General features: G+C 49.9%; 2 protein-coding genes and 1 non-coding gene across 3 annotated transcripts; 2 read left to right on the forward strand and 1 right to left on the reverse strand.

Moving 5' to 3' along the window:
- Positions 1-3,450: 3,450 nt before the first annotated feature.
- Positions 3,451-3,669, reverse strand: ColSpa_09787 (uncharacterized protein; the record flags this gene model as incomplete). The annotated part of the gene is made up of 1 exon (XM_049275999.1): positions 3,451-3,669. The coding sequence occupies one exon, from the start codon at positions 3,667-3,669 to the stop codon at positions 3,451-3,453; it is 219 nt and encodes a 72-aa protein (XP_049131956.1).
- A 951-nt stretch (positions 3,670-4,620) lies between these two features.
- Positions 4,621-5,862, forward strand: ColSpa_09788 (uncharacterized protein; the record flags this gene model as incomplete). Its single annotated transcript, XM_049276000.1, has 1 exon — positions 4,621-5,862. The coding sequence occupies one exon, from the start codon at positions 4,621-4,623 to the stop codon at positions 5,860-5,862; it is 1,242 nt and encodes a 413-aa protein (XP_049131957.1).
- A 5,435-nt stretch (positions 5,863-11,297) lies between these two features.
- On the forward strand, positions 11,298-11,378 carry ColSpa_tRNA_260. The gene is given in 2 exon segments: positions 11,298-11,333; positions 11,344-11,378. It is a non-coding gene; the product is annotated as a tRNA-Gly (tRNA).
- The last annotated feature ends 268 nt before the right edge of the window (positions 11,379-11,646 follow it).

An 11,646-nucleotide genomic window follows, 5' to 3' on the forward strand; every position in this document is an offset into this window, starting at 1 on the left:
CGAATGTCGAGATGGCATGGTCGGAAGTCTGTGAGGTGTGAGAGAACGAGAAGAGAGACGGAGCACAGGGCAGCAATGGGAAGTATCGCAGAGTATCGGTCTGGTAACTTCAGACTGCCATTATCAGCGGAGCCCGCCCGGGCTGATGCATGGAAGCTCGTTCCGCGCCTTCTAGGGGCGGTGGGGGTGGGTGACACCGTGTGTCGATCTTGGCGGGAGACAGTGGGGCCAGTGGGAGCAAGAGGAAGGGGGCGGCGGCAGCAGGTGCATGTCGCGAGAGGGAAGGACGAGGGAGGGAAGGAGGAGGAATGAGGAGGGACGGGAAGGGGAGGAAGGAAGGAATGACGGCAACGGCGACGACAACGACAACGACGTTGAGAAGGCGCGGACACGGAACCTGCCGCCAAATGCCCAGTGCCTGCACAGCGTACTTTCTTTTGCATCAACCCCAGCTCGCCTTTCCTCCTCGCCTTCACCTGCGCCTTCATGATGGGTGCATGCTACACCCATCGACGTAACACAGCTGCTCGCCTCTGCGGCATTGATCCCCCCTGCCACCTTTCCTCCACCTTATCGTTCATCGTCTGCGCCTCTCATACACGTCCATGGCCTGATACGATCCTAGCGAGGACTGAGCGATTCTCCCGCGAACTCGCGTCTGACAAGTGCGTCGCCCGCCAAGCAACTGCCGGCCCTTGCACCATGTTCTATTCTCTTCGGGCAGCCAACCCAACGAACCTCTTGGCACCACCCGTTTTCAACACTGTATCTTGACCTAGCGCGCCTGAGTGAGGGAGCACGCACGAAACGTCGCCATTCAGACTGCGAAAGCGGTGGAGCTGACACCCGCGACGACTCGACGGCCTTCCAATCTTCGATTGATGTACTCGAGCGTCTCCCCCTCTGCTTCTTCCACCACTCTTTACTCGCCTGTACTCCCTATGAATGGATGCAATCTGCGCTTGCAGACTTGTTGCGCCTGCCGAGCCCTTGGCCTTGCCCAAACAAGAACTTTGCCGACCAGTGAGCGTTCAAAATGCTGCGAGGGAGTCGCTCACACGATTACGTATTCGCAAATTGAGAATAAACAGACGAACCCCCCGGGCGGGGGATACACGACAGTTACCTTGCTGAGACTCCAGCGACATACCCCTTAAACCGCACCACAAGCACGTCCTTTTTTACTTGGCCATCCCCCAAACCAAGACTCAAACCTAGTTCAGTCCACAAATGCACAACCTCTCACTCGCCGGCCGAGAAACGCCAACAATTGCCAACCCGTTGGCGAATTTTGGCTTCTTTTATCAATGCCTCCTCACTGGTACCAAGCGCCCGCCAAGTTGCTCTATCGGTGTTGGCATGCTCGCCACGGTCAGATAAGCCCCTCGTGTAATTCCACCCAGCACCGTCCATGCGTCTCTTTGCCTGTCAAAAAAATGCTTCCAAGAGTCTTTCCAAGACACACCAAGAAACCAAGCAGCAACACCAACTCAATGGAATGGTAGTTCACGAGCCCTCCCACATCACCTTGGTCGATGGCTTGTTTGCCTTGTTTGTGTACTCTTGGCTGCCAACGCCTGTCAAAACCACTGCGCCAGTCCTCGTCTATCTCTTAGCTTCAATTTTACGGATTCCATCGCGCTTCTAGACCCCTCGACCTTCTCGAATTGAAAGGCTGCGCTATCCGTTCGTCTTGGGTGCTCGTGAGCGAGCCTTCTCGGGGAGGTGTCGTTGTCTCGGCACGCCAGCCACGTCGTCAGGGTGCGAGAGAGGCTGATTTCCCTCGCACCGGAATCATCGCTTACCACACCCGTACAGTTGCCCCAGGTCGCTAGTCGACCTGCTGACTACCGCCCAGCGAACACGCCATGCCACACCGGTGATACCACCTTGTTCACGCCCCTATTGATAACGCATTGTCAAGCCTCATATTCCGCCGGATTGGAAACCACGCGCATCTCCTGTTGCTCCCCTCCCGCTGAGGCAAAGCTTAGCCGATGCTTGCCGAAACCATAGCGCGGTATAAGCGATTCATTTATCTCATGCCGCATGCCTTGAGCGATCAAGTTAGAATTTCAATGCCTGAAGTTTTCCCCTGCGCTTTCAGTATCCGACTCGAACAGGGAAATGGTTCATCACTGTTATGTTGCATCTCGAATTCCGGCTCATAATAATAGTAGTTCCCACATCACCCCTTATGTAAGTGGCAAACGGGCTCTGCGGTAGGTAACTGAGACGCTTGCATCTTGTCCAGGAAAGCCGGGCGTCTTCCCCCAAACTAGCCTGCGGCGTGGACTTCGATTTCGAGAAGTACTCCCGAGCGAAGGGAGAGATTACACTGGCTTTGCCGAGCACCACTAGCGGGTGGATGCAGACCACCTTGCATCCTTCGGGATGGCCTGGTCTGCCCGGGCGATTGGGCGCCTCTCGGTGGTTCCACCCTGTTTCTACCACACCTTGTTCAGCGGGTCCCAAAACCCTTTCCACTTCGGCCAGTGAGCTTCGCGCGATACGGAAAGACTGACAAACATGACTTGACAGCTGAGAGTTGTTTGACCGAGTGCTCTCCGCTTACCATTCACCTGGTTGATAAGGCAAGGCAAGGCAACAGCTGAGACTGAAATGAGCCAAGATGGCCAAGAAGGGGCGTAGGTTACTTGACTAGGGGAACCTCTGTGATATGTTAACCGAAAGACCAATAATAGTTAGAAAAGCCATCTTCCGTTCGATATGGCAAGTCATTGTCTTGACACTCGAAAATAGAGAGGACATGCCATCATTCGCACCTCTTCATACTTGTGGCTGCACCAAGAAGCTTTCCAAGGATGGAACCCCAAGACCCTTTATTAGGTGGGTGTCACTTCAAGCACATGATATTTTCTGGGCAATTCCATACTCACGGGTCCTTTGTTTCGAATTCTTGCATGGAAACCAGGAAAATACCGAGGACGTGGAAGGTATCATCGGTCAACGGACGAGTGTCTTTTCGGGCTGTAATGCGACATCTCCCATCCTCTATTTTGCTAGCACAAAGTAGAGGTCCATGAGCAAGACGAGAACTGAAGTATGGGTCAGGAGTCAAATAAGTATATATGTGGTCGTTTTGAGCATTGAGAGGTTCCACAAGGACCAACATCCAGCTTTTCTACGTGGATTGTCAGGCACAAAAAACAACTACTTTCCAAGAACCTTTCGAGATTCGATACGACACCCGCAACATATCATCAGCAGATTCCTAGGTTTGATTTTTTTGCATCAAAAAAATTGGCATAGCTCCAGAAATCTAAATTGGAATTGTAACCAAGGTCGAAGTTCTACATTTGGTCTGGATGACATTTAATAGTCACATAGCAGCCTTCCTCTCAGAATGTTTGTTCCGCGGCATTCTATCTATCAAAGTAACAAAGCAGAGCAAGTCATGAAAGCTCAATACCAAATAGTATATTGGCATTAATGGCGGATATCCATGGACCAGAGAAGTTGAGCCATGGTAGCCGAGGTTTGACTTTCGGTGTCGTGAGGCTCCAGGTGGATCTCGGGAAGACCACTTCCAGACATCACCGCGCCGTGATTCTTTCCGTCAATGGGAGGCCTAAAGCCAAAAATGCGGGGCTTCTGCTCCCTGAAAACTCCCATATCCAAACGTTTAGCCATATCGAGCACACCCATCTTGAGGTCTATATAGGTCGTACTGAAACCTTAATAGGGCTGAAGGTACGACTGGAAAATGAGACTCGGCGGTTACTTCCATTCTTCGCCGTTCTTACTCCTACTCGGAAGCGTTTTCGGTGGAGGCTTGACGAAGAGGTTGTTGATATGTGTAAAATAAAACTCGACGAGGCTCAGCTCGACTCGGAAATTTGTCCGTTTACTTTCCCATTTACTATCTCTTTCTTACTATTTCATTTCCGGCCATCGTTTCTTCGTTGATTTTACCTTCAGGTTGAAATGAACCTCGAGGATTCTCTCGCAGATCTTTCAAGGCCGTAATATAGAGAAGCAAACCCGTTGCTCCAAGCTTTCATGACAGTTCATCTTCTGCGGCTGTCCCTGGCTTGGTCTTTTCAATAAGAATATCAAGGCCATTGCTCATTCATCTTTCCATCCCTCCAGGGAATTGTTTCAGAAACTGCTACCCCTTTTATTCAGCTGTCCCATCACACCACCCTTTCTCCAAGTATTGATCATCCCGCATATCATCTTTCTGCACCACTCACCAGCTCTTTCGAGTTCTCATTGTTCGTCATCGTTGATCTCGGGCCCTTATTGAATATTTAGCTTTGGGTCATAACAGTATAGCGGAGATACCTTTGAGTTCATTTCTTTTGCTCAAAAAAGCGGTTATTTCAGTAAACACAGTTTCGGAGATGGCTTTCGATCAGGACCCAAATGGTATAAGTCACCCCATGAAACTTCTGACGGGCTTCTTTACCCCCTAAATCCTCACTGACTTACCGCCCTCACTAGATTCTCTTTCTTCACAGCCATCACTTCCTTTCCGTCAGTAACTCTCATTCTCTACCTGTCTTTCTCCGTCAGGCTGATTGTCTCCAAGGTATTCGCGACAACGCGGATACGAACACACCACCAGAGAAAACTGCGTCATCACAGTCTGCAGACATGGCGTCCTCTTCCGCCCTTAACCGAGTACATATGAATGCCGAGGCGCCCGCTCAATGCATGTACGCCGCCAAAGGCTTATGTCGCGTATGGGGGCTCGCCAACTGTCTCCGAGTTATAAGCGATGAAAGCCTCCATCTAGACCAGCGACTCGAGCGCGCAGAGCTGCTTCGCGAAGCGCTGACCATGGGCCCTCGCTTCGTCAGCGTCAGCCACGTCTGTTGCGGCAACAACACGCTTCTGTCGCTCGCCGTGGGCATGTCGTGCTCCGTGGAGACTCTGCAGTTTCTCTTGTCCCACGCGCGGTTCCGGCAGGAGGACGGCTGCAGAATCACCGACTTCGTCGAGCACCTCGGGAGCGTCATGGTACTCTTGATGGCCAACTCCCGCGCTCGTTGTTTCGAAAATAGGCTGCCCGGCGACGGCAAGAAGTGCCTTCGTGTTCTCCTCCGCGCCGGTAGCCAGAACTCTTTCGTGAAGAATTTCTGGTACGACAACGGCAAGATTCATAATTGGCTGCTAAGCATTTTCAACGCGGCTTCCACTCGGGAGTTTACTTACCATGATGACGAGGTACCAGAGCACCCACAGAGCCAGCACCTCGTTCCCATTCCCGCTCTCCTCGACTTCGTGGAGTGCATCATTGAGCTCTTCTACGATAAGGATAGCCCCTGCAAGATCTCGGACAACACGTTCTGGACTGCGATACTCAAGAGCTTGTGGACGCACGCGCACGTCACGAGAGGCACCTTGACCCGGGTTGCCGATGTGACGCTGCGGCTCCTGGAGCTCGGGGTGTCGAAGCAAATCGATCTTCCAGGCGCAGCCAAGGGTGGCAGCTTCCTAACTTGTGTCGAAAGCGGCCTCTTCCCCAACGATGTCATCGATCCCGACCTCGACGACGTCGACGCCATCATCGGGGACCAGGTGATCAGAGGTACCAACGAGCTTGGGCAGAACTTTGTTCTCGCCACGGATATGCTGTGGGAGACGCGCAAGGCGAACATTGAGCGCCTCCAAAAGCACATCCTCGGAGGTGTGAACCCCCCCGTTGAGAGCCTAGGGGCAGCTGTCAAGGCAGCGCAGGAAGAGATTCAGGCCCAGATCAACGACTCATTGGGGGATAATAGTGCCTCTTCGGGCAGTACAAACGGCCCTGGAGGACCAAAGCAAGCTGCGACCGAAGCATCATTCAACGACCCAGAAGACTGGGACTTGTTCGACGACATCAAACCGCAGTAAGAGGCGTCTGACCAATCAGACATGGTATATGGAGGCTGTTCTCCACTTTGCTCATGACTTCATCTATATGTTGCTGGCTGCTTGTACAGTTCAATGGGTTTGCGTAAGGTCCGGGCGGGTAATGAGCCTCACTCCTTTAATCCTGCATAAATGTCGGAGTCCGAGATGGATGTTGTAAGGGTTTATGACCTGCTCCCCCTCGCGGAGTTTCAACGAGGAGCTCCAAAACATCGGTGTATGTCGGCGGGTTTTTCAACATCAATCATCGTTGCTAAAAAGGTTTGTTCAAGTGTTTTAGAAATTAGGATAGGAGTTTTGAGAAGCGGTTATCCATAAGTGCAACTTTGCTTTTCAATGACATGCAGCAGTTAGTCCACGGTGACTCTTGACTCCTTTTCGCTTTTTATTCTGCTTTTCCAGCCTAAGGGGAGTGACTAGTAGATCTATACATCGAGTGATTCTCAAATCCATTTCATGCTTCGCGCATATCTCTGCAAGACTAGGTACCAGCAGTGCGATGGTACCCGGTTTTCCAAAGCGGTATCTAGTTGATCGACAAACAGGTACCAGGCCAAACGTACCTGCAAGCTAAATGCGCATATTGCGAGATGATTAATGTGACAGAACTTATGACCCATACTGATCTGGTTTCTCAGTAATCACTACAGCGCTGCAATGGCCATTGCGCAGCAACAACGTGTGCTAATTGCTGTTACCACCGCATTCCTGTGCAATTTGCTAAATCACAAGCTGGAATTCCATTTATAATGTCAGAACCGATTTGTCTCTGTTTTGACAGAGTGCCCGTGACTTATTACCTGACGCCATCTTCAAAGGAGACATAGAGCATTTCCAGAACGATCCCTTCCAACAACCTTGCAGGCATAACAAACTCACTAACCGATGCAAATGAGACCAAAAGCTATAGAAAAACCAACTCTCAGACTGCCACAGACAGGTTTACAAAGGAAAGCATCACACCACCGAGTACTAATAACCATCAACCATGACGTCGAAGGACATCTCTGCGAATATTTTCACCCCACTCAGCAGAGAAAGGAGTGCCTTTAATACCGTGATCTGTAGCATATCTTAGTCTTCCCTCTCGGCTGGAATCTAAGCCGCAAAACTTCATGGTATCGACCGAGGAATTAGGATCTAGAGAACTCTCAGCCACAAGTTTAGGTTCAGTGTACCAACGAACTAACCTAATGGGCCATGGAAGGCATTCTTCATCCCATACGCTGGAGTTGTGTTTGTATAACGAGTATCGTTGGACAAGAAAGTCTTGACACCCCAGCGGAGTACTTTGAAGCCCGTTTCTAGCACTGTTTCCAAGGATATCTGAGGTCCTTGCTGTTCTTTGGCAGGATCGCCGTGCATTCCCGCCGGATCCGTTGCTGACCGGTTGCCACGATTAATCCCAGGAGAACCATCGGAATTACTGCTAGTTTTCGAGTTTGGCTCTGTAGGCCCTGTACCAGTATCACATCTGAACTTTGTCGATGGCTCCTCATAGGGGGTACTTGAGGGCATGCTAAGGAATGTGCCAGCTTTCGTTCCATGAACGGGAATGCCAGCATCCAGTTCTAGGACAATTCTAGGAATGGCAGCGCCAGGTAAGTCTGTGCGACTGTAGAGATAACCAATTATGTCTCTGGCGTGGCGCGCAATCTGGTCACGATCCCTGAACCAGTCTATGCAAGATCCAGTGCAGCGTCCGTTGCCATCATAGCCCTGTCCGTGGTTGTACGAGCTCAGCATGTCGGAACCAAGGCGCTGCTTCCATAAGTCTTGGAGATACTGGAGCTGCTTATTGAATGCCTCCTGCTGCCTTTCGCTTGCAGCGGTCCAGAAGGTCGTCACAAATGTAACACGAGAGAGGAAATCTTCGCCGCACAAGGCTTGGGTGAACCAGAAGAGTTGGTTGTCGAGGTCGTCGAAGCGGGGTTGGTTGATGCATGTAAGGTACAATAGGCCAACAATTCGTGCAAAAGGACGAACGCGTTGAATGCCGCTAACGATCACGTTGAAAGCGTGCTGCTTCTTGTTGTAATCAAAACCAGGCGTATCCATAAGGAAATATTCCTGGTTTCGAATGACCGCTTTGTTAATTTCGAAACCCTGTGTCTAGGCATCCCGTCAGAAATAGCCCAAACCTTAGCAAGGATACATCCCTACCGGAGTCAAGAGATTGTTTTGCATGACCTCTGCTATCGCTCAAATCCTCTAGGAGAGAAGATTTCCCGGCCCCTGTTCGTCCAACGATTATGATCACGTCCGCAGTAGACTTTGTTTCGCTTCTCAAGATGTTAGATCAATAATCAAGTAACATGGAAGAATCGGGGCTTAACCGGAATCGAGCCTCCATCTCTGCAAGGCATAGTTGCGTTCGTTCAGTTGCGGGCTCCATATTCATAGATTTGTTTGCGAACTTGCTTAGAATGGATGACGATGGCTGTTGTTGTTGTTGAGATTGAAGGTAGGCGACACCTTCAAGAGTATACAATCAAAGGAAGAGAGCCAAGATCAAATCTGCTTAGCATAGCTTAATATTGGGTCGACAGGGTAATCCAGAGTTGATTTATATGCTGAAAAGTGCTAATTCTAACACAGTCAAAGTTGCCCTTGGATGACAGGGATGAATCTAGATTGTGCCAACGGATCAAGCGGTATGCCTTGCTGCCTATCGTGCAACCAGTTTTTGAGACCAACAAGCGCACCAGTCAGAGTTCTAACTAGTAGCATATTTTCGAAACCACAGCTTGGATTGGATCGGTTACCATACGACGCCTTGCTTCTAGCCTTCCTCGCCACCGTTGTACAAGACTGCCGGAGCGACTCCTCGATAATCGAAGGCATTGGATGTGGCTCCTATTCTGTGAGGCCTCCGGATTTTGGGTAAATACACATTCACTTCTGCGGGGAATTGAGTTAGAAAGAAAATAGTAAGGTATGATTGGGAGTACACGGGTCCAGAATTGGGCCAACATGAGCCCACAGGCGTCATGCGACTGAGGCTGTGGTGACCCATTGCAAGACCAGTCCAACTTCTACTTACCATCCAACGGGCCTCAAAGCAGTTAAAGAAACGTGCCAAGTGTTACTAAATATCGCCTCTACATATCTGATTGAAAGCTGTTCTGCAAGAATAAATCGGACGTATTGCCTACATGTGGGGGCTAGGAACTACCACCCAACTAGCCACTTGATTGACAGATAAACCCATACCATACAGGCACCCTCGATGACATCAAGCCTTCATTTTCGCCAAAAGTCATTCCACAGGTCTAAACATATGTGACGTCTACTGCCTGATTCAGGCTATAGCCATCGTTCCTTTCAAGTACCTCATCCCGCGTTATGCCTCCCGTAACGATTCCAACAGCCTGTCCCTCCAGGTTGAATACACATGCACCGGAACATGCTTCCTAAGTAAAGGCCCCATAATGCTTTGTGGCGGCCTCGTTACCGGCTCTGCGGAGATAGATGCCCTTGGTGCCTTTTCGGCGGGGTCGATCCAGGCTCGCGATACTTGTGCCCAGTTGGTCGGAAAGCTCATACATGTAGGAGTGGTAGCAGGTAGGGAGGTTATGGAGGCTTTGTTGTAGGACCGCTGGGGTGTGTGAGAGGTTGGTCAGCCTCGACTCCTTGATTTCGCAGTGAACATCAAGTCTGTGCCCAAGGAGGGCGCTTCTGTAATGCCTGGCAACTTGATCACCCAATGCCCACGACAATGTACCTGGTACGACCGAGATTGAGAGAATCACAGGCTTCTCTTCACCATCATATCCGATTCGGACGATATCAATTGCCTGCCACTCAACCTTCTCCTGGATAAGGATGTCCACTAAATGGTTCCTCAGCGAGGAAGGTTCGTCGTTCCATTCACTAACGATATCGTGCTCCCCGACAACAGCAAGAACCTTAGGTTCCGATGACCAGTCGTCCATACCAAATCTACATGGTGTTGAGCCGGGCCGTGCAACGAGCTTGGGCTGGCTCGGGAGACCATAGTAGAACCGTCTGCACTCGGTTTCGGTTGGCTGATGTTAGTTGTCCATGGCTAGAAAGGTTTAGGAAGAGCTTTTGTGTGGCGGCATTTGAAGTCACAGACAACCTCGGAAGGGTTTAGAAGTGGAGCTGCTATCATATATTGGGCACGTAACCTATCTCCGTTGACTAGGGATCCTGATGGTAACTGTGCTAAAGAGTTAGTGGCTTACTAGATGAGACGAAAGTTTGACCTTGAAGAATCAGGACCAGGTTGTAATAACCAGAGAGACTTCACACCTCGCAGTCAAACAACCAGGCCACAATTTGAGTCCGCTGTGTGCAACAACGGCGTCAAGACATGGCAACTAGACTAGTATGAATTTTTGGTAGCTTTCTGAACCACGTATTACTACTGCTAACCACTAAAGAATGCGATAGTCAACTGACCTCCTCCCTTAATCCCATCCCTAGGCCATTTCCCTCATACGGCCTTGGGCTAGCTGCGACGTCGTGTTCGTCGTTAAAGACTCCATCATTTGGTTGTTAGAGCAAGGGTTTCCACTAAACCACGGTATATCTGGACTTGTGTAGGAGACCTTGATGAAGTCTCCATGCTGCTTTAATTGCTATTGGACAATGAAAGTCCTGCAAAACTCAATGCTCCACATCGTCGATCTCCAATGCCGTCTTTGTGAGGTCTCAGAGTCATGGACACAGAAAACTCTTATCGAAAATGGACCATAATAGAGAGCCTGAGTCAAACAAACTATACAGAGGGGAATGGAAAACATCGGTAAAGGGAGACAACGGAGACCACATACTCACCTTCATAAATCGGATATGGGAGCTAGGGAGTCCGTTCTTTGCACCTATCAGGCTTTTTGAAAAGGTTTTGAGCAATCTGGATGCGAAAGATATCAAACAGAGGACACCACTTAGGTCGTAAGAGAACAGGTTACTGACCTATCAACATCGACAGAAAAAGTTACAATAGCTTGAATGAAGGTGCCGAACTGATCAGCTTACCGTAGTAAATAAGGCATAGGGTCTTTGTGAAAATTCACAACGATTGTGCCTTGTAGCGGTTATTATTCTAAACAGAGGTTCTTCCTAAAACGCAACAGCACTAAGCCAATGTGTCGAAGGAAAAGGTTCTCCCAGCTGATTGCCTGGCAAAAATACCCAGGTAGCGCTCTCGGACAAGACTCCTCTTGAAACTCATTCGGGCCTTCAATCTCGAAGCTGCTCTCATCTGAGCTAAAAGCTAGCTTTCCATGTGGAAGTTGTTCTGACCCCTGTATCATCCGACATTTGCCCCACCCACGCTCAGGGTCCAGAACCCTCCTAATTCCACCCACAACCCCTTCAACCAAACTGTATCCCAATATGAGCGTCCACGATGACGAATTTGAACATCTCAGCTCATCAGCAATCATCCAGCGCCGATGGTTTAGTGGTAAAATTCTCCGTTGCCATCAAGCAGCGTCGGGGAGCCGGGGGTTCGATTCCCCCTCGGCGCAATTCTTTTGTTTTGTAGTGATATTTGTTCCATAGACTTGAAACCTCTTGATCCCCTTTTGCTCGGCGATGGCTAGCTACCTCTTTAGAATTCTCATCTTCGAAAATCTGTACTACTTCCACCTGAGCCAACAAAGATGGGTTGGTAATGGCTATGTGAATGACCCATCGTTTGTTTGTGCTTCGTTCCTTCCATGTAGCAACGGGTTTTGCAAGCATCCCAACTACCTCATCATGATACTGATTGGTTTTCATCTAATGACAGGTTGT

This window comes from Colletotrichum spaethianum (assembly GCF_022836535.1).
Source record: "Colletotrichum spaethianum MAFF 239500 DNA, contig30, whole genome shotgun sequence".
Lineage (NCBI taxonomy): Eukaryota > Fungi > Ascomycota > Sordariomycetes > Glomerellales > Glomerellaceae > Colletotrichum > Colletotrichum spaethianum.